This window comes from Capronia epimyces (assembly GCF_000585565.1).
Source record: "Capronia epimyces CBS 606.96 chromosome Unknown aczIQ-supercont1.1, whole genome shotgun sequence".
NCBI classification, from domain to species: Eukaryota; Fungi; Ascomycota; class Eurotiomycetes; order Chaetothyriales; family Herpotrichiellaceae; genus Capronia; species Capronia epimyces.
Genome location: NW_006912904.1, coordinates 611,407 through 638,092, shown reverse-complemented (window position 1 = coordinate 638,092; position 26,686 = coordinate 611,407). Strand labels below are relative to the sequence as shown.

The 26,686-nt window shown below is 55.3% G+C and overlaps 12 protein-coding genes across 12 annotated transcripts; 5 read left to right on the top strand and 7 right to left on the bottom strand.

Moving 5' to 3' along the window:
- Positions 1-69: 69 nt before the first annotated feature.
- Positions 70-1,911, bottom strand: A1O3_00245 (uncharacterized protein; the record flags this gene model as incomplete). The annotated part of the gene is made up of 1 exon (XM_007730395.1): positions 70-1,911. One exon carries the CDS (start codon positions 1,909-1,911, stop codon positions 70-72), a length of 1,842 nt encoding a protein of 613 aa, XP_007728585.1.
- Positions 1,912-2,704: 793 nt separating this feature from the next.
- On the bottom strand, positions 2,705-4,543 carry A1O3_00244 (uncharacterized protein; the record flags this gene model as incomplete). Its single annotated transcript, XM_007730394.1, has 1 exon — positions 2,705-4,543. One exon carries the CDS (start codon positions 4,541-4,543, stop codon positions 2,705-2,707), a length of 1,839 nt encoding a protein of 612 aa, XP_007728584.1.
- Positions 4,544-4,895: 352 nt separating this feature from the next.
- On the top strand, positions 4,896-9,049 carry A1O3_00243 (serine/threonine protein kinase; the record flags this gene model as incomplete). Its single annotated transcript, XM_007730393.1, has 3 exons — positions 4,896-6,487; positions 6,541-6,604; positions 6,674-9,049. 3 exons carry the CDS (start codon positions 4,896-4,898, stop codon positions 9,047-9,049), a joined length of 4,032 nt encoding a protein of 1,343 aa, XP_007728583.1.
- A 1,263-nt stretch (positions 9,050-10,312) lies between these two features.
- A1O3_00242 (uncharacterized protein) lies at positions 10,313-11,353 on the bottom strand (the record flags this gene model as incomplete). The annotated part of the gene is made up of 1 exon (XM_007730392.1): positions 10,313-11,353. One exon carries the CDS (start codon positions 11,351-11,353, stop codon positions 10,313-10,315), a length of 1,041 nt encoding a protein of 346 aa, XP_007728582.1.
- Positions 11,354-11,964: 611 nt separating this feature from the next.
- On the bottom strand, positions 11,965-13,030 carry A1O3_00241 (uncharacterized protein; the record flags this gene model as incomplete). The annotated part of the gene is made up of 2 exons (XM_007730391.1): positions 11,965-12,865; positions 12,915-13,030. 2 exons carry the CDS (start codon positions 13,028-13,030, stop codon positions 11,965-11,967), a joined length of 1,017 nt encoding a protein of 338 aa, XP_007728581.1.
- A 590-nt stretch (positions 13,031-13,620) lies between these two features.
- Positions 13,621-14,650, top strand: A1O3_00240 (uncharacterized protein; the record flags this gene model as incomplete). The annotated part of the gene is made up of 3 exons (XM_007730390.1): positions 13,621-14,163; positions 14,214-14,444; positions 14,489-14,650. 3 exons carry the CDS (start codon positions 13,621-13,623, stop codon positions 14,648-14,650), a joined length of 936 nt encoding a protein of 311 aa, XP_007728580.1.
- A 16-nt stretch (positions 14,651-14,666) lies between these two features.
- On the bottom strand, positions 14,667-16,061 carry A1O3_00239 (uncharacterized protein; the record flags this gene model as incomplete). The annotated part of the gene is made up of 1 exon (XM_007730389.1): positions 14,667-16,061. The coding sequence occupies one exon, from the start codon at positions 16,059-16,061 to the stop codon at positions 14,667-14,669; it is 1,395 nt and encodes a 464-aa protein (XP_007728579.1).
- A 327-nt stretch (positions 16,062-16,388) lies between these two features.
- Positions 16,389-17,194, top strand: A1O3_00238 (dolichol-phosphate mannosyltransferase; the record flags this gene model as incomplete). Its single annotated transcript, XM_007730388.1, has 2 exons — positions 16,389-16,489; positions 16,561-17,194. 2 exons carry the CDS (start codon positions 16,389-16,391, stop codon positions 17,192-17,194), a joined length of 735 nt encoding a protein of 244 aa, XP_007728578.1.
- A 205-nt stretch (positions 17,195-17,399) lies between these two features.
- Positions 17,400-19,097, bottom strand: A1O3_00237 (ceramide glucosyltransferase; the record flags this gene model as incomplete). The annotated part of the gene is made up of 1 exon (XM_007730387.1): positions 17,400-19,097. The coding sequence occupies one exon, from the start codon at positions 19,095-19,097 to the stop codon at positions 17,400-17,402; it is 1,698 nt and encodes a 565-aa protein (XP_007728577.1).
- Positions 19,098-19,383: 286 nt separating this feature from the next.
- Positions 19,384-20,172, bottom strand: A1O3_00236 (uncharacterized protein; the record flags this gene model as incomplete). Its single annotated transcript, XM_007730386.1, has 1 exon — positions 19,384-20,172. One exon carries the CDS (start codon positions 20,170-20,172, stop codon positions 19,384-19,386), a length of 789 nt encoding a protein of 262 aa, XP_007728576.1.
- A 1,602-nt stretch (positions 20,173-21,774) lies between these two features.
- Positions 21,775-23,376, top strand: A1O3_00235 (uncharacterized protein; the record flags this gene model as incomplete). Its single annotated transcript, XM_007730385.1, has 1 exon — positions 21,775-23,376. The coding sequence occupies one exon, from the start codon at positions 21,775-21,777 to the stop codon at positions 23,374-23,376; it is 1,602 nt and encodes a 533-aa protein (XP_007728575.1).
- A 793-nt stretch (positions 23,377-24,169) lies between these two features.
- A1O3_00234 (uncharacterized protein) lies at positions 24,170-26,404 on the top strand (the record flags this gene model as incomplete). The annotated part of the gene is made up of 2 exons (XM_007730384.1): positions 24,170-24,462; positions 24,574-26,404. The coding sequence occupies 2 exons, from the start codon at positions 24,170-24,172 to the stop codon at positions 26,402-26,404; spliced, it is 2,124 nt and encodes a 707-aa protein (XP_007728574.1).
- Positions 26,405-26,686: the final 282 nt, after the last annotated feature.

Here is a 26,686-nt window from a genome sequence, read left to right as displayed (position 1 = left end):
TGATTTCTCACAAGCAACATTCCGGGGTGGTCGCAATATACACCAACCCTTCACCTTTCAGAGATTTTGCTATTTAGCCGACACCTGAATCTGCAAATACATAAGTCTGGTATGTTGGCAGCTTCCATGAGTATCAGTTTCGCCAAATCCACCGGAAATTATTGGCCTCTTGACTGTCGCCTTAAATGCCATTGCAGGATCCCACCACAGAGCAGCGACTACCTCGGCCTCGTCGATTCGATAGAGATCTGCAATGGTTGACTTGGTGAGGACATTAGACGACTTTACCTTTGAGTAGTTTTCAGGAGACCCAAACATCACATCGAAGGTCAGCTCATACGGACCAGCATTCTTTGAGCGGATTACAGATGCCAATTCTCCTAAATAATGATATCCCGGAGGAGGTCGTGGGGTCAGAACAACCTTGGCTGGTGTGCTGGTTGAAGTGCTATTCGCCTTTGAATGGTCCTTGTCGGTGGACACTGCCAGCGGCGCCCTCGGCCGGATACCAGTCTGCGTGGATCCCTGTACCTTGACAAGCTGGCGGGGAAACAGCTCTACCGGATCCGCCACCGGCATCAAATGGTAGATGCAAAACTCGCATACTTTGCCCATGGGAATGTCGAAAGGGGCACACGACATAGCAAAGTTTCCAGAAGTTGCCACTTGGCCCTGGTATGGGATGTGCATACAGGCAATACGGGCGGCGTTGATGACATGTGTTGCCTTGTCTTGGGTGTCAGCTCGTGCTTCCCCTGTGATGGCCACAGATTGTGGAGAGCCATCGGCCCGACGAGCTTCTGCAAACATGCTGATGTTGTCACCACTGCCGTATGTGATCAGCTTGAGATCATAATCAAACTTGCATACCGATGCAACATGACTTCGAATCCTTGCAACAACGTCGTCAATCTGCGAAATGAGGATCGGGTCGGCGAAACCACCAAAGAAGGTGCTGTGGTAGCCCGCCGTACGTGCCGCCTCAAGTTTGACGGTATACTGGCCGTCTGGTACCGGAATGAACTTGGCCCCACGCACGCGGACGGTTCTGTTATCTTGGAGCCCTTCATATGTCGTGTCTTGAAGGCTCAAAGTCCCGCCGGGGCCAACCAGGATATCGGGTCGGGTCTTTTCATAGAGCGTATGAGCAGCGACTGAGACAGGAGTGCACCGAGCGTTTGGATTCGAGGGCACAACATCGAAATGATCTCGACGAACGACCGCCAGCGCTTCTCGACTCTTGGGCACTGCACAAATCGCACCGCACTCAAGGATTTTCCCCATGTGATAGGCCAGCCCTAGGTCGTTGAAACCGTGATACAAACAGAAGGCGGCATACGGAGAGGGATCATAGGTGCGCCCTCCGATGATGATGTCGAAGTCGGGGTGCTCCTCCATTGCCTTCAGATATGGCTCCAACCCCATTTGGGCAACGATCAGTGATGCATCCTCTATATCCTTGGTTTGAAGGGCCGGCACTGCAGTGCCACACGGAGTTATTGTTCCTGCCCCGAGTTGACTCTTCACCAGGTCCTTGTCGATCTCGGAATATATCTTGATGATCTTCATCGACCGGTATCCGTGCCTTTGGATGATATTCTCAATAATGTCGACAAAGACATCGACGTGCGCGTTCGATCCGTCACCACCGGCACTTCCAATCAACACCGGCGTCCGGTGCGAGTTGGCTGCATCGATGATCGGTTCCAAGTCGTGGATGTAGGCGTCTCTGGGGCAGGACATGGAGCCGAGGGCAAGCTTGGAAGGTCCGCTGTCCGTTGACCCAGAGTCGCAGATGATCGCATCAATGCCGTCTTCTAATGCAGAATAGAACAGTTGATGGCTATACCCATAACCAAGCATCCCGGTAGGGGTGTATATGCGGAGCTCATCTTTCGTGGGCGAAGGCATTTCGAACTGATTTCGATCGTGGAATTGTCTTTGGACCGGTAAGCAGCCGAGAAACTTCTCCTGTGGGTCATTCATCCATTCCTTGCTGAGAAACACCAGCGGCTAAGCTGGTTATGACTGAATGATATAGGCGATTTCGGCTTGGGACTTTCTGCATGAATGCCGATCACGCTTATGTGCCAGCTTCATTGCCTAGGCGGGTCGACTATGAGTTGTGAGCACTTGTCAGCCGCTTCCACTGCAATATAGCCGATTGCGCTTGTCTACCAGCAGCTCAAGCGTCTACGGCTACAACTCCCTCCGAGTCCCCACAGACCCCAGAAACGGTGTCTCTACCCTCAACGTGCGCTTGATGACGGCGTGTCTGTCTCTGGTATGAACTCGAGCGAACTCCAGCAGATAGAAAATGACTCAACAAGACTTCAGAGTGGTCGATGCCTCCAGCATGCATTTCGATGACCCCAAGGCAACCAACAATGGAACAGCGACCCGACTCCCTCTACTGGCTCAGAAAGCACTGGCTCGAGAAACAATACTAGTTTATATGGTTCCTGGGTGACCAAGTGATGCACTCTCGTCCACATCTTTTTCATCATCCATCTATCCGTCGCGTCAAGGCTAAGACAGACGTTCGGATATCAGACCAACAGTTTGTACCACTGATGGGATGCCAAGATACAATGTTTCGACACGGTGCTCAATCAGAGACGATGTTTGTTTAGTGTCCAAGCCTCTTCTCTGCCATGTCACTGCTTCGTACGACTTGGCAGATGGTCGACACCTGAGAGCTGTCTCACAATCTGCACTCCTCGAGTTCCCTCACCGCCTCCTCAAACATTTTTTGTCTGGACGCGCTGCTTTGCTGTTCAAGGTGGCCTGGCGCGAATGCTGAGGGAGCTCTCAGACATAGCATGACCAGTTTGAGATACGAACGACCCAGTCTGAATGCCACGCGCTGCGCGATCGAATCCTTTCCCTCCTGCAACATGAAGGATTGTATCGTTGACAGTTGGTCGAACGACACGTCCCGGTCAAAGTTAATTACCTTGTCAGCTCTGAGGATGGAGCGGAGCGAACGCCATTCGGCAATCTCGACCAGGACCATCCCAAGCGCGTAATTGTCCTTATCCTCATCAAAGCTTTTAGATGGTTGTCCGAGCGCTTCTGGATGACGATATATGTCATGACTGACTTCATCTGAGGGCTGCTCAGAGATTGCCGAAGGGCTTGCCTCTCTGGCAAACGAGAAGCCCATCAGCATGGGATGCAATAGTAGAGCTTCGAATGCGGACGGATCTGATATCAAAGCCGTATCATCACAGCGTGGAAAAAATGCAATGTTCTCCGACCGCAGATCCTTGTGCCACCATCCCGCCACGTGGAGCAGTTGGAAGACCTGGATTACTTTCAGGGCCAGCTGGAGGCGGACCGATGCGCTCGGTAAGGGATATCGCTTGTTGAAGCATTCCAGCAGGGGCTTTGGACTGTAAATGGAATCCTTCGACCCGGCTGGCCTCTCAAAGATCAACCCGATCTGAGCCTCCTCTTCGACCAACCCAATGCATTTAGGAATGCGGAAGGCCGGATGTTGCGTGGTGCTGAGAAGGTACGCCAGGCTCCGGACTCGTGGCAGGATTTTCCCTTTGGACTCCTTGTACAGGACCTTCCACTCCACCACCACGTCAGAGTGTCGAAACTTGGCTGTGACAAGTCTTGGGTTGCCCGCGATCTTTTGTTCCGCGAGCAGCTCTGTCCTGGAAAAGGTCTCGACCGGTGGACCGGACTGGGAAGATAGATGGAAGGCAACACTGTCGGTTGCATCTGCATCAGCTTGATCATGCCGGATTCTGTTTCTGTCGGCTTTGAGATGAGCTGCAGCCCCCAGGGCAGATTCGGCGGAGTCTTCGCTGCCTTGATTGGGACTTAGCCGGCCGTCGCCTGAGAGGAAGCCGACGGCGGAAGCGATGGCGAAAAGCTGATCGACCTTTTCTTCGAGTCGTACGAGGTGAGAAACAGATTGATTGACATCCCTCGACAGGGCCTCCAGTCTAGCGTCGTCCAGCGTACGCCAGAGTGTTTGGATAAGATGATGGACCTGGCCAATGAACTCGCGGAACTTTGTTTTGTCCCAGGCAGCCCAAAAGAGCCGCTTTGGAAACGCGTTCTTGTCCTTGATGATTCCCGCCTTCAGCAAGATCTCCGCCCGTAGCTCGTCCGAAATGGGCAAACTGGGAGGCTCCCGCGAATCTGCGACGGCGAGGGCGGAGAGGGACATGGCTTGCGCGAGGGAGGATGGGTCAGGAGAGGACAAGTCCGGCGGAGTCTGGACCAGCTGAAGACCATATCTCTCTTTCAACTTGTTGGTATCTGACAGGCAAAAGAAGAGCTGGGTGAGGGCCTTTTCGACCAGCACCGCATTGAGCCTCTCATCCAAATATCCAGAGTCCAGGAGACGTGCTCGGCGAGCCCATGTGGTGAGCCGAATCTCCTCAATATCCAGCATGCGAAGGAGAGACAGCCCGTCCTTGCCGATCTTCTGCGCGGTCCGGACGAGGATGAAGCCTTGGACACATTTGCCGAGGAGGTCGAAGGCGAAAGACGCTGCCCCCATGGCGGTGCCCAGCTCAGCCATCTGCAGAGGAGCTCAGCACTCCGATGGACCAGCACTGTGCCTCAGGGGGGAGGGGGGTGTCTTGCCTCATCCACCTCGACAACAGCTGGCTGCCAGGTGAGACGTTTTGTATCTCACACGCCTCAGGTGCCCGGGCGGGGCAGCGATATTTTGCCCCTCCTTTTCCCTTTTCCCACCCACCACTTTGCGGCTGAGACCTGCATGAAGGTGGCTTGAAGAAGTCGCACTACACTACACAAAGAAACGACACGTCGTCACACGCGACAGGAAATTGGAATGGAATGGACATACATGGACACGGCACTGTTCCTAGAACACCAAACTCTTGCACACCTCACAACCTCAACCTAAGATGTCTGAAAGCTCCCCACGCTCTGACGCCTCGGACCGAGCCTTCTCACGCTGGTCAGAATCAAGCCTGAGCGCAGGCTTAGGTTTAGGCGACGGCGAATCAGATCTGCCCAAGAAGGATCTCTACGTTCCTCACCTGTTTGATTTTTTGTTCGCCGCAAGGGACATCCACTACTTGATCCAGTCCGACCTGCCTCTTACATACCTAAGTCCCGATGCGGTGGACTCGTCCAAGCCGCTGGGAGCGGGCGCAACCTTCGCCGTGAGCCGGCAGGCGGTGTCGCAGGCCACCAAACCGGTGCAGCAAGTGACCAAAACGACCACCTTTACCGTCCAAACGCTGGCCCACAGGCCTCCTCGACCCCGATACGTGGTGTACAAGGTGGCCAACATCCGCTTCGAGAGCAACGGAGAGCCCAGTCCCACACATCGACGGGCGGCCATCAACTTCCTCACTGAGCTGCACAGCCTGCTCCACCCGCCGTTGTTGGAGCATGCAAATATCGTCGAGATTCTGGGATTGGCATGGGGATCCAATCCACTGACCCCTGAGCTGAGACTGCCAGTTCTCGTGCTTGAATATGCCGAGCACGGGTCTCTCGCCGATGTGTTGGAACACGCGATCCTGGAAGACGACGTCAAAGCGCGTCTCTGCCTGGACATCACTCTCGGCCTGCAGGCACTGCACCACTGTTATCTGGTCCACGGCGACCTCAAGGCCGACAATGTGCTGGTGTTTACCAATCCGGAGCCCCAGCCCCATGAGCGTGGTCGTTGTCGCTACGTGGCCAAACTGGCGGATTTCGGTTATTCATTCGTGGGCCCTGCCGAGACGGGATCCCTCTGGATTTCCGGGACCGACCCCTGGAAAGCCCCCGAAACCAAACATCCTGTTCCTGTGCAAGATGCGCCCAAGTCTGACATCTACAGCCTGGGGCTCTTGGCCTGGGTTGTGGCCATGAATGGTGAAGACCACTTCAGACATACCCTCTGGCCGGGAGGAGGACGGAGAGATTACTTGGCTGCCGTGGAAGAATGGAAGCAGAACGACGAACTGATTGTCCGGAGTCGAGTTCACTCGTGGTTGCGGGAATGGATCCATCAAATCAGACTGCGAGATTGTACAGCAGAGTTGCGGGCTTTGGCGACCTCGCTGGTTGAGGTTGAACCGGTTTCCCGTGATCTTGATGACGGGGAGGTCGCAGGAGACATGGACTTCCCTCAACTTGGCCCCGCTGAGTCTCCCAAGGTCCGGACCGGCTCCTTCTTTTCGGTCTTGAACTCGATTTTCGACAAATCACTGACCAAAAGCCCGCTTAGTCGAGATCTCGATGCCATCACAGAGCTTCTCCGGAGCATATTGGACAGACCACTCGAAGAGGGGCCCAGATCCGATGGTCCTTCAGCTCCTGGTCCTGATCCTGGTCCTACTTCTCCCCAGGACTCTCTGTACGTGATGCCACAGGACGAACATACACCAGGCCCGATTGTGGCGGGAAAGCCCCAAGGTGGAACTATATACCAGGTGACCAATACTTCCGACCGAACAATTACATTAACTCTGAGCGAGTCCCCGTTACCGCCTCGTCCCCGGTAAGCCCCGTGTGAGACCGCTCCCTTCGGTGGCTGCTTCTAAGACAATATAGACCGGTCGAGTCGTCGTCCGAGATTCCGAAGCTCCGTCAGATGTGGTCGGCAAAGGGATTCAAGGTGAATAGGGCAGCCTGAAATTCAAGACCTAGACCATCCGCTATCGATTCGTGCTAACCATGTGTCTAGACGCGAATGGTGTCGTGGCAAGCTGTGCGCATCAGTCGGCCGGCGATCCAAAACCTCTTGTTCCGAAATATGGCATCCGACGATGTAGTGATGCTTTTCGGCTCCACCGCGTGCTTGATCAACGGATACGGGTGTGGGAAAGACGTGGAAGAAGCATGCAGCAAACTGAGGGCTGCCGCGGCCCAAGGACACCAGGTCAGTCGAGCCTATCTCTACCGAATCTGCCAGGCATGCGGCGTCGAGATGGACCTGTCCCTGGTCACGCAGCATCTCACGGCCATGGCACACAACGGCTCTCGAAAGGCGCTCGAGGACTTGCGGACGGTGGATGCCTCGAGAGCCCAGACCATCCACACCCGCCTCAGCTTGGGGTTTGGCGGCGTCGGCGCCCCGTGGTTCTGGCCCGAGAACCTGTTATATGGCCTCACGCAGCCCAAGATCATGGACGCCAAGTTCATGTCCGAGTTTCTGGGCCAGCAGGACCATCCGCATCCGGAGACATTGGTTGCAAACAAGCGCGGAGACAAACTCTTGCACATAGCCGCAAGCTGCGGGGGGGTCGCCACGGTCAGGCTCTTGATCGACACGTACAAGATGGACCCCAACACGGTCAACGCGCAGGGCGAGACCGCTCTGCTGTGCTCCTGTCGATCGGCACAGGGCCCCATGACGGCGATGCTGTTGCAAACATACCATGCCGACGCCTCCATCGCAGCAAAGAATGGAGAGTCTCCTCTGCACTGGCTCGTGTCATTCGGGGATGAAATCATCGCGCCCCTGGGGAAGGATCTCCTGTCATGCGGAGGCCGCATTGCCGCCGAGACGACTGAGAATGTGGCACACTCGCTGTTCCCTGCCTCCATCGATGTCGACGTCCTGCTCCCCGGCACGCCCCTGAGCTGGGCCGTGCATCACGACCGGCCGGTGATTGTGCAGTGGCTGCTGGATCACGGGGCGGACCCTCATCACCATCTGAGCGCCAGTCGGCAGTCTCCGATCATGTGGGCGGCGTATTTCCACCACGACACCTGCTTGGAGGCGATGATTTGCGAACTGGAGCGACGACACGCCGCGTCCAGCAGTGACCACAAAGACGACCCCCGGCAAGCGCTCTTCTATGGCCCCTTGATCGGCAAAGCCATCGGGTCCGCCGACCGCTTCTCGATGATGATGCGCCACGGCTCGCAGTGGCAGCAGCGGTTGCATCGCACTTTAGACTTGCTCCGGGAGAAGACGGACCTGATATCCTGCGCGCCCAACTTCGGTGGTGCCAACCGGACGCGGCTGTATCACGCCGTCGATGGCGCGCACGACGACGTGGTCGAATACATGCTTGAGACGGGCTGGTGCTCCGCCGAGGTCAACACGCCCTGTGGCACGCTCTCACACACGCCGATCCACGCAGCCGTGCGCTGGAACCGGCGCGAGATGTTCTACCGGCTTCTTCGCCACGGCGCCAACCCGCGCGACCTGGCACGGAGCCCTCTCAACGAATCGGATCAGTCTTTCACGGCCCTGCACGTCTTTGCCGACGAAGGACACGACGACGATGTTTCGCTGGCCATCAAACTTGTCGATCTGGGAGTCCCTGTGGACGGAGAGGAGAAGGGAGAGTATCCAGGTCTAGTGATGGTTGAAGATCCGCCCAAAGAGCAATCAGACACTGGCCAGCAAAGGGAAGGCACCAGGCCGGCAGCGGTGCGACGTCACGAGACGCCGTTCCTCGTGGCGATCCGGCAAAACGCGTTCCGACTCGCAAACACATTGCTCCTCCTCGGCGCCGACATAGACGCCGTCAGCCATTCGGCCTCGTTCCTGGTGAGCGCACAGGCGCTGACACCGCTGGGCCACCTGATAGCGCTGAACGCGCGGTCATCATCGCAGAAGCTGGACTATCTTCTCGAGGGCGTGGGCCGAGCCGGCTTTGTCGAGCCGAGCTTCGTGGTCGCGCCCACGGCCCGCTGCTGCATGACGGCCCTGCATCGCGCGGCACTTGGCTTCCGGCATCTGTCCACCGTGGCCGGCGAGCCGCTGCAGCGGGCCGACTACGACTTCGACACCAACGCGTACATGATGCGCAAGCTGCTGAGGCGCTATCGCCGCCGCGACCAGCTAGACCGCCGCACCGGCCCGGACCTGGGCGGCAAGACGGCCCTCCACCTCGCCGTCGAGCTGGGCTGCGTCGACAACGTCCGCGCGCTGCTCGAGGCCGGCGCCAGCCTACATGTCGCCGACGACGCCGGCGTCGGTGTTTTGGACACGGCCCGTTCTCGGCGTCATGTCGGCCCCGAGGCTGGCGACGTGTTGAATTGTCTCCTGGCGTGGAATAGAAGAGAGCGAGGGAGTGGGAGTGAGAATGCACAAGACCATGCATGAGACCCAGCCCACTGAAGTCCCACTACACATAAGGAACTGCTGACGAACCGAGTCACCTAATATTACTGTTATGTTAGGCTGGTGTAAGTAGTAGTGGTAGTGTTAGTGTTACTGGTAGGTCAGTCAATGTTGGTATTGGTCAATGTCAGAGTTAGCCTCGATCTCATCTCTCATCATACAATTCATTTCATCTCTATAATTCATCAGACTAGACTGTAGACTGTAGATAGGTGCCAGCCGTCATTGCCTTCAGTTTGAGCCTCCAGCTCTATCTATCTATCTAGGCCGTAGCGGTCGACTTCTCCTCTCCAGGATCCCAAGAGTGCTTAGTATTTATGTGTGCAAGCTTTCGACTATTCGTCGAGAAACGTCTGTTCATTCATTTCAGGAGTTGCTGGCCGGCCAAGAAGCGAGTCTTTTCGTGCGGATGGTACTAGTTCTGGCTCTGACTCTGACTCTGATTCTGATTCTGATTCTGATTCTCGGTGCTCATGCTCACTTGAACCCACTCAACAATTCCAGGCTGAGGCTGAGCCAATGCAAATCCACCCACACCCACACCCACACCCACACCCACACACATCTGGTTCTGCTGCTGGTCAGATGCAGCTTTAGCTTCAACGGTGCCACCCCCAACATGATGACCTCCAACGTCATGGTGATGGAGGCCGACTCTAGTCTTGGCCCTCGACGCACGATTGAGCCATTGGCCGACCTCCTTATCGGTCATGGAGGCGGCGGCAGCGATGGCAACGGCGACGACGTCCTTGGTCGTGGCCAACGGCAGACCAGGTATTGATTGCCACGGATACTCCGTACACCGAGTACATACGGAGGACAGATACATGTACTCGTACGGATAGTACTTGTCACCGAGGCCAACCTCAGGTGGGAGCGGTAGTGCATCGAATTTCTCTCTCCTTACGAAGTACAAAGAAAATAAGCTGAGCTGTGCAGTGTTTAACTCGTATCGTAACATTGATTCGTGACCAGGAACCGGCCACTCTGCGCCAGTTCCTATTATGTATGTACCTATCTAATAACCGACAAGTAATTCGGGATATTTCCCACCACCAGCTCCTTGCTCAAAGCCAAGATTCCAATCCCATTTTTGTTTTCCCATCGATAGACCGAGTCCGTTTTTAACCCCGACGCTGCTAAATCCAGACGGAAAATAATACAAATCCAGAATCGTGGATTGAAGGTAAAAGAGGTTGCGAAGACCTCAGCAAATCATTGGCTCATAAGGCATTCATTCCACCATCAAGAGCTTTGCGTTCCGGTAGTACTGGCCCCGGTCTCCAGTGTTCCAGGAGAAGTGGTTGTACTCACTTCTGATGTTGAAGTAGTCCAGCTGTCCACGCTGGCAGTGTCCCATGCTACCTGGCTCGTCGTCGTGCTAGCGGGAATGGGACTCACCTCTAGAGTCGTAGATGACGTATATAGACTCGAGGTGGTGGTAGTTGTGCTTGTGCTGGAGCTGGTGCTGGTGCTGGTGCTAGAGCTGAGACTCGCACTACTGGTGGGGCTCAAGGTGGACGGGCTCGACGACTCGACGGTGTAATAGTAGTATGTATGCCACATGCCATCATCGTACGGCCGTGTCGAGGGAAGTGGCTGTGTGATTGTGACAGTCGCTTCTGCGATAGTCTCTGTCGCCGGTGCTGTCGTAGTGGTGTCGGTGCTTGATGATGTTGTAGTCGTCGTGGTGGTGGTGGTGCTGGTCGTGGTCGTGGTCGTGGAACTCGTTTCAGCCGTCGTCGTCGTCATCGTTGTTGTTTCGGTCGTTGACGATGGTATCGGTGTCGTGGTTTCCGTCACCGGCGTCACTGGCTGCTCCGTTGCTGAGGCCGGTGCCGGGGCCAGTGTCGGGATGATTGGACTGCTCCACGCAGGAGATGAAGGTACATCAGAGCTACTGCTGGGCAGGGTCGGCAGACTTGGTTGCGGAGACGACGCAGGTGTCGCCGTCACAACTTCTGTGGTGACCGGGCCCGGCAAATAGTCGGTGATGGTGGTGGGCGATGAAGATGTGACAGTGAGCACAATCGTGGTGGGCGTTTCCGATTCGGTCACCACAAGCGTGGACAACTGCGTTGCCAAAATGGTCTCTGTGTGTGTGATAGCATCGGTAACAGTGGTTGCCGGCGTGAGATATCCTCCTGTATTTCCACCATCCACCGCAACAACCGAGTAGGAGGCAGGCGACCTTCGCTCAAGTATGTTAGGGATCAGAGGCCAAGCGTTGGCGAGGAGCAGGAGAGAGGAGAGCGAGAGTGCGCTGGAGACAGGACTCGTTTTCATTGTGAAGGGAAGATGCAAGGATGTGGATGTCTGGCCGCCTCAATTCAGAAGCGTAGGATTCGAACAATGATAATGACTCTTGTTTAATTCAGCTATTCAATGTTTTGTGTTATCTGAGATCAGGTAGCAAGACGGAGAAACAGGAAGAACAAGAGAAAGGGCTCGAACATGTACCTATCCATGTCCGAGTAGAAATACAAAGGCTGGCCATCTGGACATGAGGCTTGCAGGGCATGTGCGGCGCTGTTTGCACGCCGGCTGCAAGGTGTAGAAGTGAAAGCAGCGAGGTTGGGGAGCGCAGGTGCAGCGCAGTGGACTCACTGGACTACGCCCGGCGCCAAGACACGGCCGCCACCAGGAATTCCCGCATGCGATTGGCTGCACCGGCGTGGCTGGAGGCGCCACACGAGTGGCTGGGCTCCGCACATGCACAACACAACATGCCCAAGGTTTGAAACTGCACCAGCACGGAACCCTCCAACGTCCTCCCGGCGTTCCAGACCGGGATCCTGTTCCTTCTAGCTCTGTGCTCTGCGCTCTGTTCTGCGCCTCCCGAGATCCCAGGATCCGGAGCACGGGCATCTCGCCCTGATCGAGTTTCGTCATCGCCATCAATTGGCGGGCTTGGACTTCGGCTTTCGGATGATGGCCTTGTCACCCTCACGCACCCAGCCAACGTCTTCTGCTTGGACCAGTTCTTCCCAGCTAAGGTCCCCTCCTGTGGCGCTCTGGATGATCCAGTTGATGTCGCAGGTGTAGTACGCGCGGCTGATGGCTTTGAGGGCCAGTTTGCGCTGGGTCTCGATGTACCAGTGAAGCAGCGCTCGAATGTAGCCGTCGACTTTCTGCCGCACGTGCCAAAATGTGACCCAGTCGCCCATGACAACAGATCTTAAGATACTATCAACAGCCCTGCTCTTGTATCCAAATTTCACCCGGCTGTGGTACCGGAGAGCGTAGGCCTTCGACAAGTCATTCTGCCGAAGAGCGGTGTCGAGGATGAGATAAGTTGTCATCTCGACCAGTTCGGATCGTGGAAGGGGACCTGCGGGAGTGTGCAGAACAAACAGCAGATGCGAAAGCGAAGCATGATATCCCGGTGGATGCAGGGCAAGGATTGCTGCTCTGATGTTGAACACATGGACGCGCTGAGAAAAGACTGGCGAGGGTGCTGTCGCTGAGCTGGCAAGTAACCCTTCTCGCAGCTTTCGCAGAGCCAGGAGAATTGTAGACAGCTCGGCTGATGGAGATGAGGTTGGCATGCTAACTGGTTGACCAGTTTGAGAGGCAGTCACACCTGTCGGCGACGGTCCCTGTGAAGGAGGAGGACGGTTCTGCCCGGTTGCAATCGCTGGGGAGGCTCTGCCCGGATCCGGCGAGGCCAATCGGCCCTCGTCCAGTGAGAGTGAAGCGAAAGCATTATCGAGGTCTTTGGAATGCCGTGTGCAAAACTGCATGTATCGAGCGACAATCTTGTTGTAAAAGTTCTCCTGTGCTTTGGGGTCCAGAAGCCTGTAGCAATGGTTAGACGGATTGAGGGAATCCTGCTGCACCCGCTGACCTATTGTCGCCTTTGGAGATGAACCCCATGCTTTCCAGAGGATCCTGCTTTACAGGTCGCAGCCTGTCCCATGGTGTGGAGGACTTCCGGCTGAAAGAAGGCGGGCCCTGAGCCATTCTTGCTGGTGTATCAGATCTCGCCCGAACCCACAGTCTCGGTCTAATGAGTACCTTGAGTCCTCATATCCGGATGCAAAGACGGTCATGTAATGTCGTTGTCAGGTATGGAAGTTGGTAGAAACAACGTTGAGTGAAAAGGTCGTGCTCGGGAGGGCAGCGATGGCAGGAAGGACAGGAAGGTGGTTGGAGGCTGTGCTGTGTTGCGACTCCCATAGGTATCTGTGCAGAGAGGCAGAGGGGCACCTGAAGTCAAGTTCAAAGTTCGAGTTTATCGATAAAGGTGAACCGGGCCGGGCCGGGCCTGATGGTTTACTATGACTGCGACTGGCAGTTGCGAAGGGGCTTCATTTCCAAGGAACCCATTTTCTCCCCAACGCTTCCAAGCTTGTGGCCTGGGCACATGCAGAGTCACCCAAGAGTATATAGATATGTCCACATCTCGGCATAGAACCAACGTTCCTCGCCCTCGTTCTCGCCCTCGCCCTCGCCCTCGCCCTCGCCCTCGCCCTCGCCCTCGCCCTCGCCCTCGCCCTCGCTCGCTTGCTCGCTCCTGACCCCGAGACAGATCAAAGAACCGCTCAATCAAAATGTCCCCGAAATCCGCACCGGTTAATACATCCACATCCATCAGACCATCCACCCCAGCCGCCAACTCTGATAAACCGGTTGCTCCGTGGTACACACTGCTTCAATGGAATGACCTTCCTCATTGGCTGCAAGACAATCATCACATCCACGGCAGCTATCGACAAGCATCCTACAGTTACGCGAGGTCCCTTCAGAGCATATTCCACTGGCACAATCAGAGCATCAACATTTGGACTCACTTGGTCCCGGCTACGCTGAGTCTGCCACTGGCCGCTTTCCTGTACAAAATTCTGAAACCGCGATATGAAAGAGCCTCGGCGGCCGATGTGATCGCAATGAGTTGCTTCTTCCTCGGCGCCACCTCCTGTTTGAGTCTGAGCGCCGCCTTTCATGCACTGTCCAATCACTCCCCGCAAGTCGCCAAGTTCTGGAACCAGTTGGATTATGCTGGCATCTCTTTGCTTATCACGGGCTCCTTCATCCCAAGCGTCTATTACGGTTTCTGGTGTCATCCGGGAAAGCAATGGACGTATTGGCTCATGGTGAGTTTGTTCAGTCCCGCCACGAAGAGTTCCGCTCATCGGGTGACCAGATCAGCACATTGGGCATTGCCTGCACCGCAGCCTCCGTGCTGCCTCGCTTCAGGAGCTCCGCTTGGAGACCATACAGGGCATTGATGTTTGTCGGCATGGGAATCTCCGCCGTATTTCCAGTCTTGGACGGTTTGAAGACAATGGGGTTGGATGCAATGGAGAACCAGATGGGCCTGTCGTGGGTGGTGCTGCAAGGTATCCTGTATATTGTGGGTGCTGGCTTTTATGCTGTAAGTCGAATGAAATTTGTGCTGGACCGACACTGACCCGATAGGCTCGAATTCCGGAGGTCTGGTATCCGGGCAAGTTTGACACCCTGGGAAGCTCGCATCAGATATTCCACGTTCTCATAGTCCTGGCGGCGGGGTCGCATCTCAGAGGGCTTCTCAAAGCCTTTGATTATCGGCACGGCATCATGGGGTCGGTGTGCCTATGACCCGGCACGGCTACGATCATAGCTTGAAGTCGGCATTCACAAACGAGCGCAAGTAGCCCGAATCTTTTCGCTGACCGGCAATCTTCGAAATCATCGCCATTTTCAGATCGCGAGCTCTGTCTGAGCTCAAGTCATAGACAGTAGCAAGATTGATGGTCAAAGTCTGGAATGAGTGTCCATCGTCGACCAACTCTTCAAGCATCTGCCTGGCCTTTCGAACCTCCCCTTTGTAGAGATAAGCTACCGCCAGGTTCTGTTTCACTAGGGCTGTGAGGGCCAGATCGGCTTCTGATTCACACTCGGACAGTTTCTGGGATGCAACGTCATATCGGCCTTCGGCAACAGCAAGAAGTGATTCCAATGCTAGCCTCTCCGGCGAGTTGAGCGTCGCGGACTTGATCAACTCATGGGCATTACCGACATCACCGGCTTTGATCCGGAGGAGGACCATTCGCGCCGTCCAAACAGCCATATGCTCCGCATCTCTTGGTTTGACGGTTGCTAGTGTCCGAATAGCACATTCAAGATCACCCATTTCGATCAGAGCGTTGACCACTCGGATGGATACCTCTTGCAGTCGCTCTGTCCATAGTAGTCGTTCTCTCGAGGAGGTCGCCGACGCAGACAAGTGCTCGCGACATTCCGAGGCTGTATCGTAAAGAGTAGTCACGCCTCGGCGCGGATCTGAAAAGCCAATGCTCTGAAGGCGTAGAGCTTGCAGCCGAAGGGCGAAGGGCATAACATGATGAGGAATCTTGCGCGGCTTTTCGACATCTTCCCCCTCTCCTTGCTCTGGATTCGAATCATCGTAGTAAAAGGTCGAGCTCAAGTCTTCGAGAGCCTTCGCTTCTTGTGCGGCGAGCAAGAGGTTACCGGACAACTCCAGGCAGGAATAGCGGACAGCAAGAAGCCGGAATATCGTCTTAGCATCGGTTGGTTGAACAGTTCCCGACGTTAAGATGGAACCGGCAAGCTGTGCGCCTCTCAAAAAGTCACACTGCGAGAGTAACACGTCAAGCTGTTCGAGAGACCCGGTAAGTTGGGCCTCGCGGGTTGGAGGTGGGAGAAAGGGCTTTCTGAACGGGCCCGGGACCTCGAGTTGGGAGAGAGAATGATATATGGACGCATCGAGCAGAAAGGAGAGATCCCTTTCCGCTCCCACCGGCTCTTCGCCAGGCTGCGCTTGCTCCAGAGGCAACCGCTCTATCTGCAGAGCTGCTTGCTGTCTAGGTTTCACCACTTGATTCGTCGGTGATTGAGGGAGCAGAGAGCTCTGCAGCGAAGAATGTGATGGAGCTGTTGTCTCAGAGGTATCAAGCGGATCGTCGATAGCATCAAGTGGTCCTTTTGTAGGCCTTCGGGGAAGGCCTGCTCTACTCGACGGATTGCGGCTGTGATGTTGTGAGGCCATGAAGCTGATTTCCTCAGACTCGGTCAGTAGACTTCACACAACGCAGACTTGTCCCCAGCTTCTTTCATGGGGTGCGTACATTGATGATGGAGTGAAGTGTTATCGAGTTCTCACATTCGCATTAATGGTGCTGGGGCCATGCGGACTTAAAAATGGGGATAAGTATGCGGGACGCGCCCTGCCTTGGATGATACGCGCATTATACAACTTCGTCCAAGCGCGCCGTCACAATCAGGACAGATTTCGAAGCTGGTCAGAGAGGCCACAACCAACCACCAAATTCATTTCTTTGGTACACGATCCGCGAGATACTGAGCAGCGAATATCATGGCATCCAAAGACAAGTACTCGGTTATCCTACCAACTTACAATGAGCGACAGAATCTGCCCGTTCTGGTGCAGATGCTCTCCGATGTCTTCACCAAAGAGTGAGTCTCCCACTCCAACAATTGTCTGGGGAGAAAATCAAATGGCTGATGGATCTTGTTGCATTGTGCAGAAAACTAAAGTGGGAGATCATCGTCGTAGACGACGCCTCCCCCGACGGCACCCTCGAGCGCGCGAAAGAACTCCAGAAATCCTTCGGGTCCGATCACATCGTGTTGAAGCCCCGAGCAGGCAAACTAGGTTTGGGCACCGCCTATGTCCACGGCCTGCAGTTTGTGACGGGCAACTTCGTCATCATCATGGATGCAGATTTCTCGCATCACCCGAAATTTATCCCCGAGTTCATCAAGATCCAGAAACAGACCGGCTGTGACATCGTCACGGGGACGAGGTATAGATCAAGGCCAGGCCTAATCGGGGGAGTCTACGGCTGGGATGCAAAGAGGAAGCTGACAAGCTGTGGTGCAAACATCCTGGCCGACTTTCTCTTGAATCCTGGCGTGAGTGACTTGACTGGGTCTTTCAGGCTGTACAAAAAAGAGGCGTTGGTTACGGTCATCGAGAGAACCGAGTCAAAAGGCTACACCTTCCAGATGGAAATGATGGTCCGGGCGAAAGCCATGGGACTCAAGGTTGAGGAGTGCCCGATCACCTTTGTGGACCGACTATACGGCGAGAGCAAACTAGGAGGGGAAGAGATTGTCGAGTATCTCAAAGGATTATTGTGGCTATGGTGGTCGGTATAGACTGACAGAGCTTGCGACACACACGAAGCTCTCTAGTCCAGAGCCCTATTTCAGAAGACAGTCTCCTGGCGTTTTGCTGCTACACAAGAGCTTTGGAAGATCAGGTGTCAAGAAGCTTAATGGTCTATTTTACACGCTTTGTTCATCATGTCGTGCATTCTGCTACATCGTCGGTCACGCAAAAGAAGGAGAAAGGCTGGATCACTCAGTCAGTCCTTCTCTTGCCGTGTGCAGTGCCGTTTAAATGTCCATTGGTGAAACCCTTTTCGCCGGTGGTACCATCGAGTCTGATCCGGCGCGCATCTTCGCATATCTCGTGAACTTTCATATCTATACCCACCCAGAACCGATGGTCGCGCCATGTTACAGTCACGCCACCCCAAATCGCCCATGTCCAGATTGGAAGAGCGAGAGCTTCGCGGCCCAGCCAGGCGAGAAGCCACGCCTTGAAAGGTCGCTTACTACGGTCTCGGGTGAGCGGCCTGGCGAACGCGGGCAGATCATCTGCACCAGCCTCGTTTGTCTCAAGTGTGCGGCCCGAGTGGAGGAGTTGATACAGCTGCCAGTCAACACTGGCCCACAGAATGATACTCAGGGTCCACCAGAAGAAGAAGCTGCCCCAGGTATTTCCGAACCAGGCCTGTGTAGACTGGCAGGTCGTGACACCAAAAGCTCCGCAGGCAGAGCACAGAAAGCTCTCGGTGCCAGGCTCCACGATTGTGGCTGCAGGCACAGTGAACTTCCTCACCCTCAACCAGCGGACGCGTCTCGCGACGTAGTTGACCACCGTCATGCCGGCTACGGGTTGGATGGCGAGATCACCCAGGACGAGGCCGTGGTTACGCATCCTCGGAGGGAACTCGGGCAGATCGGGGACGGTCGACTTCCACAGCAAGTCCCCAATGAGATGATCTTCGCAGATGTTGTGGGAGAAGTAGTCTATGCCTGTTCTGGCAAGGGTAGGAGCGGTGGGATCTTCACGCTTTGCACGTTCGGCAGTCAGATGGTCGAGGTGTGAGCGGCGAAACATGTTGGACTTCCCGACGATGCATGGCGCAACCGCCACCATATTAATGGCCACGTACATCTTCGCGTGTGACGAGGAGAGAAAGAGCTCTTCGAGTCGCCCACCGTACTGGCTGATGTTGCCCGGCCTTGTTGATCGACCTGTCTCCGATGGGGAAATTGTAGTTGTTGAGGCGTCGTCGTAGGACGAGGTATTGGTCTTCTGCTTGTTCGAATACTCATCCACATCCACCGAAATCGGGAGGTGATGGACCAGTTTGTACGGTTGAGAAGTTGCTCCGTGGTGGGAGAACCCGCAGAGTTTGTCTACCATGCGCCCGCAGGCACCTCTGCCCACCCAGACGTTGCAGTCGATGATCCAGATCAAATCCCCTTTGGCCTTGCGATACGCTCTGCTCATGTTCCTAATCTTGGGATTTGGGCCCAGCAGGTCCCTATGAGCCGTTGCTTCTGCAGCCTCATCGTCCTCTGCTTCAATGAAGATCTGTGCATCGTGGCCCGGATGGTCTCTGACGACCTTCTCAATGGTTTCGTAGGCGCCGTCGGAACGGGACGAGACACAGAAGTGAACCGTCAACTTGTCGGCTGGGTAGTCCTGGAAGAGGGTGGAGCGTAGACATTCATAGAGGTACGGCTCTCTGCCTTTGCAAGGGCGTATGACGGTAACATGGGGAATTTGGTCCCTTTCTCTGGAGAGGACGGCTGCTCGTGGGGGGGCACGGCGGTAGTAGAGGAATCTATCGAGGAGGTCAACTTCGGCTGTTTTGCGCCTGTGCGGTGGGGGAAGTTCATACAGACAGATCTCACCAATTGTGCAGACGCAGGCTATGAAAATGTACCAAGCGACGCAGACAACCGCCACGCCATCTATCAACATGGGTGCATCATAGCAGACAGAAAAAAGCATGTAAGAAAGCAAAAAAAGAAAAGGAAAACGGAGGGTTTAAGTGGATCGGTGAATATCTACAAAATGGCAAAACATCGAATTTGACGTGCAACTCCCGCCCGATCCGCAGAGCCAGAGCTCCCGAATCCGGTACGTCCCTACTCCGTCAACGGGAAGGCATAAGCAAGTACGCCGTGCACAACATGCTGCATTTGATGACATTCATATATATCCAGAATCATAACCGCTCGTGCCTCGAAACCCGTCTCTAAGTTGCTCAATCCCGCAACCACGCGCGGCGTTTTTCTTCCTTCTTCTCCCTTCGCTTCTCCTTGAATGCTTTTAACTCTGCTTTGCTGAGCTTCTTGCTGGCGCGTTCTGCCCGGAGACTTCGTCCATTATGGCAGTTCGCAGCCGCATCCACATCAAAGAACGCGTTCATCTGCCGTCGGCTCTTCTGCTCGTCGCTGAATTTCTCTGGGTTGAGGTCGGCACTTTGCCATTTACCTGTGAACCGGTTGAAGGTCCCGGTGGCAGCGTAGACATCGGTGGGATCTGCTCCAGGTACGGCGCTGCCTGCGCCAAGGTCGTCTTGCGTTTCGTATGTTTTGGCGTAATCGGCATTGGGATCATAGTCGCCATGGATGGCGGGATCGTAGCCACCAACTCGCCTAGCAGCAACGGCCTCGCGCGGGCTTGCTAATCTGTCGTGGTTTCCTACTCCTGGTGGTCCTGCCTGCGGTGTATCGGGTATTCTTGGGTTTTCCCACTGTGAAATGTTCGTAAACCGGTTGAAGAAATAGAATGCCTGAGCTCGGTCGTCCCATATTGGATCCCATCCGTCATCAACTGGCTCTGCTGGAGGCGCCTCATTGGGCAATGGTGGAGGTTCCTCGGTAGGGAGGGGAGGATTGACTACATCTGTCTCCTTGGGGTCTTGACGTGTGGACCTGGGGGACGCGGTGTCATGATCGCTGATTTCACCGTCCTCTGCAAGATGCAGGTCCCCGCTGTCTTGTCGAGGCGAATCTGCTGGTGCTTCTGTCTCGGAACTGGAGGTAGACATGACAGATTAGCAACGAAGTAGGAGTGCAAAATGGCCTGGAGGTCAGCTACAGCATGATTTGTGTTACACAATACAGGTGGCGAGTGTAACGGGAGTCGCGCCAGACGATAGCTTAGCTTATGGATGCTACGATCTCCCACGATCAGTAGAATAGTCTTTTCAGAGCGAGGATGTGAGCGCAGTGGCGTGCGAGCGAGAAGACGATGGATTGATGGGATGACTTTTTGCCTGTCAGAAAGTTCCAGTCTCGAGTTTCGATCCTCGAACCTCGAGTCGCTTCACCGAGCGTGAAGCCAAAATAGGCAAGTTTGCCGACACGTTTGAACAAGACTTCCGACCGTCAACACCATTTGCCGCCCACCATCTCTCAATCATGAATATTCAAGCATAGCTACTTTTAGCATCGCGACAGTCTGCCAGGACATCAGGTTGAAGATCGCGTGGCATCGTTTGCTCCCGCCCGAGGTATATCACCCGGACTGTAGCTTTGATATCCCTGGGATTCTCCAGCCTCAATGGCAGAATGCATCCTTCCTACCTACCCACTTTACTCTCAGACGCCCGCTCAGCCTCTCACAGTCTGTACTCCAGCAGTAGGTGCTCAGGTGTCAGATCCCACGTGCTCTTTCGGATATCGTTCTTGCCACTCCCTCGCCCTTGTTAAGCGGAGTTTATTTTGATCTTCCAACAGGGCCAACTGTGTGTGATAATCATCTAGAGGATCTAGTGGAGGCCCCTTTATGGTCATCAGCTGGGAATGACGATCCTTTTTGACCTGTGCGTCGCAGTTCGGATACTGGGCCAAGCGTAACTTCGCGTTATGATCATCCTTCCGGTGAGCAGGGCTAGCCGGCATCGTCGGCTGGGGGCGGTGATCCTGGCCTGTATGAGCATGAAGAGCACTCATTGAATCTCCTTGGAGCCGGGAGAAGGTCTTCGAGACGGAAGGCGTTCGGCCGGGGGCTGGCGAGGTGCCGTTGCCATTGCCGTTGCCGTTGGCACTGGAATTGGTGGGAGGGGATCTGAAGCATAGTTTCATATGTACCGTCGACCTTGGTGTGAGGTCAATGTCATTGTCACAGAGATCCGACTGATCATTCTCCATTATATGACTGTTGGACACTGCTAGCGCCAAACTGGTTTGATCAGGGCTGGTATGTTACAATCGGGATGAATACGGTTCAAGAAGAGGTTGGTCCTGCAGGGGCGGTCAGGCTGTTTAAATGCTTCTGTGGCCTGCCGTGATCTGGCGGGGAATGTTTGGTGCCTCTGGGCGGGGAATGCCCAACGGAGGGGAAACGGTTCTGTTGATGGTCACACTGCACTGTGAGGTGGGTGGCAGAGTTGCCCTCCCTGGTTCGCATTTCAGAACAGGCCTAGCGTCATCGTTTTTGGTTGGCGGACACGCGATAAGCTTAACCTACAACTGACATGGTCCTGAACACGCGCTTTTTCCTCCTGCAGCCCCCTGGTCTGCCTCGTATGTTGATTGAATATCCGTACTCGTACCTATTGGTGTCTTTGTTTCGCACCGGCTAACGTTATCATTAATCCTCCTGATCTATCCACCAGCCGATCGCCGCCTTGGATCAGTATGCAGAAATGCCGGCAAGACCGCCTCTGCAGTCCCGGCTTGCTGCCTCTCTCCCAGTTGGCATAAGTCTAAGGTCATATCATGCTTCGTCAACCCCTAGCTCAACAACCACGCTCTTTGCTTCATTGCCTGGCGAGCTGGAAGAGGCAACCTTGTGCGAATCACATTTCCTTGCGGTAGCTTCGCCTCAACATGATGACAGCAGGGAAGTTCTGGTCTACGCCGTGGAAATTTTGATCTTTACAAGCCCGAGCTTGACCACTCTGTTCGTGTCCAAAGCCGATTCCTCCGGCTTCTCCTCCCGCCTCAACGCGCCAAAAGGGTCCCCTTCTATCGTCGGTTCTGTCATCGCGACCTTCGTAGAGTTCCTACTTGAGCCTAGGCTAAACCAGTCGAGGGTGGTCTTGTCCCTTTTTGCCCGGTCACAGAACCAATACCTCTTCCCCGGGAGCATTGAGAATGTGGGCAAGCACGTCCTTGACGATCGGCAGCTCATCAAATGGTGGTGCCGGGTGATGGACAATGTCCTACGACGACGTAACGATGGCCTGTCACTACCCTGCCGCGCTACCGCTCATCTCTTAGTCCCGGGCTGTGACAGAGCAGAGACGAAAGCGTTATTTCCACCATCCAGCCACCTGGACTCGCCGTCCGCCCCAAACTGGATCAATTCTTACCCAGCCGAACTCTTGGTTGCAGACACCTCAAAGCCTCCAAGGCACCTGATTCCTCGTTTGCCCGACGACCCCAAATCAAGATTCCTTGACGACTTGGATGGGGAATTTGTCGACGAGCGTGGACAATGGCGGAGTGTGAAAACTCTGGATCAGTTTTGGGAAATGATGTCGTATAGACAAGAATGCTCCGCTGGAAGATTGGTTGGTTTTCTGTGGCTGGTTTTCCCATCCAGTCAATCTGCTCACGCACCTCTGAACCTGCTGGAAGAGACCGGAAAGATGCGTGATTCGGTCAAATTGTCTACTCAGACGAATCAATCTACGCCTAGGAGTGTTCAGGTGCTTGAATACGATAGCTTGAACTCTGGGGTGCAGCCTGACGGGGGTTCCCGGTCAATCGAGGCGCCCAAGCCACCGCGGGCGTCTTCGCCCCGTAGCGGGTCTCAAACAGATCCTACCACAGTTGCTCGGTTGGGGAACGAAGCCGGCAAGGGTTCGCTGACCACCGCTGTAGCATCGGCAGAACAACCGATGCCTACAATAAGCATTGAATCTACCAAGGGCACGCAGGGCCAGATAGTGCTTGACGCTGATCAGTACCAGTCTTTATTAGACTGGCTGTTGCAAAGCGACTTTGCAGGAGAGGAGCTCGCTGCGGAAAGTACCAAAGGATGGGTCCAGAAAGCCTTGGAGTTGTCAGGCGGCGCAGTATTTGGACAGCCCATAAATGGCGAGCGGCCTTTGACCCTGCCCAAAGCGCATGAGCCGGCTGCCGCGCAGCACGTCAACGTCCTGACCGGAGTGCGCAAGAAGAGGAAAGCAGACAGCATGATGGAGGCAAGGCCAGCATTCTCCGAGGGTGGGCCAACATCTCGCCAGGCATCGGTGAACACACTACCTACCAGCCTCGTCAGGAAGAAAGCCAAGGGTTGAAAATTCTTAGGTGCAGCAACGCGCATATGCTGAAAGTCATCTAGCATCCCACGGCAACCCGGCCTTATCGTGGGGAGTTGTTATTGGTTACACGACAGGCTTTTGGTTGAATACACATATGAATCTTGGATTATTTTGGAAGGATAGACGAGCGGCAGAGGCAGCGACCAAGACGCCGACCCCACGACCTGACTGGCCAGCGGTTGCGTTCTGACAGGCCAGTCAGAAGCCGGAATGTGGCTATACAGCCCCCCTGTCGCCGGCCTCCAATTGGCCCACGTCCTCGCGCCTGTACAGTAGGTCGGCGCCAAGGGCACCGCTTGCTGGGTTCCGGGTTGTCGCTCGGCGGCAATGGACATTGCCATTGCTATATTTGGACTACTTCTCGGCTTCAGTTGGACTCTGGCTTCTGGCCTCACAAGAATCGACCTCTGCGAAGATGCAGGCAACAGGCGGTATGACAATTTTGGCTCCATGCCTCACGGATCCCCGCACGGCGTCAGTCGTAACTCTGCTGTTTCATCTTTTCGCCATCGCCAGCTGGTGCATATGATATGCCGGCCAGGCTGACCACCGACAAACCTTGAAGATGTCCTTGAAGTCTGTCCCATAATATTCGTTGCATGCCTACCGCCCCCATCAACCCTTTGACTCTTTTACGTTGTGTTGATTCTGCTGCTGTTTCTTTTGCTTTTGCTTCCCTTTCCTTGCTCGAATCGTGCCTGAGCCTCAGCCTGCACTGACCGATACCCCGTTCGGTGATCTATACCCATCACGTTGGTTGCACATCAGGATGGCGGCCTTTCTGGGGGCAGTTCTTATCCTCTCAACTGTGGTCGACGCGAGCAACTGTTCCATTCCGCCCATCTTCGTGGACATCCACAACCGAGCGGTCGACGGCGGCATTACCTTCCAGTACGGTCTTTTCACCGGCATCGGCAGTCCCACGTCCCAGAATCTGTCGCAGTGGCCATCCTTCTCCAACAATGAGACGACGGTCGGAAACCTCGACTATTGCAGCTCCAGTCCTTTCAAGGACTGCATCACCCAGAGCCATGGATTCTACTCTCCAGAACTGTCCGAGACGTGAGTCACCTTGCCCCGTTTCTCACCTCCCCCTCTTGTGTCTTGCTACTCCGGCGAAAGAGTAGAAGAAAAGATGCTGACTGATAGTACAACGACAAGATCCTCATCTAGCTCATCCTACAAGTCACTCGACAATCTAGGTTCCATCCCCGCCACCATCGTGGAGACGGCCTTGGACACATTTAACCTGTTCACGCACTACTTTGACCCATCGCCACCGAACGTGACTCGCCTGGCCGCCTTTCCGATGACCGTGCTGTCGAACGCGTCGTCGAGCTCGACGACGTGGTTCGGCCCTGCTGGGCTAGTGGGGCTCGGTCCGGCCAGCACATTGCTCCGCCACCTGTCCGACCAGCGCCTGATCGCCACCCGCTCTTTCGGTCTGTACCTGGGCACGGCGTACGAGCCGGCCAACGGCGCCATCAATGGCTCTCTGACCCTGGGCGGCTACGACTCGGGCCGCTTGCAAGGAGATGTCTACAACTTCTCCATCGTCAACCCTGTCGGTCCAGCAGCCATGAACAGTCCGTTCAAGGTCTCGGTCACACAAATGACACTGTCCACTGCAGACGGGAAGGGGACAGATTTACTCAACGCAAGCCTCGATGCCTATATCACCACGTCCCAGTACCAACTTGATCTGCCAGCAGCCGTAACTCAGAAATTCGCAGACGAGACTGGTGCCACGACCTCCGCCGCCGCCGACGACGACGACGAAGCCGGTGGCAACCCCGTTCTGCGGCTGCCCAACAACTTCGACGCGACGCTAACCATCTCACTCGCCGGCGGGCTCAATATCACTTATGACGCACAATGGCTGCGCAACGTGTCCAATAAGTCCCCCATCTCCGCGGGGTCTATCGCTTCTTCGAGCAAGAATACGACGGCCAGCACGAACACAAACACTGAAGTCGGTCTATTTGGATCCGCATTTCTCTCGTCCATCTACTTCATTGCAAACTACGACGCGCAGCCACCGACGTTCCACCTCGCAGCGGCCCGTCCACAAGGCCCATACGTGTTGACACAGACCCTGTGCGCCGACACTGTTCCCGTGGCCGCCAAATCGACCAAGATCTCATCTTTCAGTAAGGCCGGCATGACTGGCGCCATTGTAGCCGGCGTGGTGGGCGGCATTGGCTTCAGCTTCGCGTGTTACTGGCTGTTCCGCAAATGGATGCAGAGCCGGTTGAGGCGGAAACAGAGGCGTGCCGCAATGGAAATCAAAGGGTTCAGTACCAACACCAACACCAAAGCTAAAGCTAAGTCCTTGTCGGACCGAGATAGCGAGAGCAGCGAAATGGCCACCTTCGGCTTCGACTTCAACTCGCACGCACACCAGCAGTATCAGAACTACCTGCAAAGCCAGAGCCAGGGTAAAGCCCAAACTCAGAGTCAAAATCGAGGCCAGAACCAGCACCAGAATCAGAACCAGCAAACACAACCACAAACACAGCAGCAGGCGCAGGTGCAGCCAGAGCCACAGCCACAGCCACAAACGCAACAATATTCCTCAGATGACACAGATTACAACCCGCAGGATCGGGCACAAGAATACCTTCGCTTACGGGATGACGCATACACGAATGCCGGTCCTCTGACGCCTGCAACGGGCGTGCCTCTGCTCAGCTCGCAGCAGGGACCCGGACAGTCGGAGACGCGGACATTTTTCGGCCCCAGCCGTAGTTCCCCGGGTCCAGGCTCGCGCTCGCAGACTCCGACCCAGACGTCGCAGCACCTGCAGCCCGACATGGGAGCTGGCTTCCCTCCGCGGCGGAAGAGTCAAGAGTCGGCCCGCCGCATGGTCCTCGGCCTGAACCTGCAGACCGAATTCGACCCTCCGCCAGGCAAGGGCGGTGCCGGCCCCGCGCGGATCAAAGCCCGCGGTGGCAAGAAGGAGAGTCTGCTGAAGAAAGTCTTCCCACCTCCTGGCAGGGCGTAGGAGGCATGTGACACAACCGGGGCTGTTCTTGCTGGAACTCCGCATAGGGTTCGGAGTATCGGCGCGACACTCAAGTTTCTATTCAGATTTGCACTCTCAACATCTGGATGGTTGGTGTTTCCAGCTCCCGAGGGGTGTTTCCAGCTCCCGAGGGGGAGAGGAAGACAGAAAGAGAGAGAGCGAGAGACAGAGGAAGACAGAGAGACAGAGGAAGACAGAGAGACAGAGGGAGCGAGAAAGAAAGTTGTGGTATCTGACCACCCGCATTGGTTAACTTGTTTG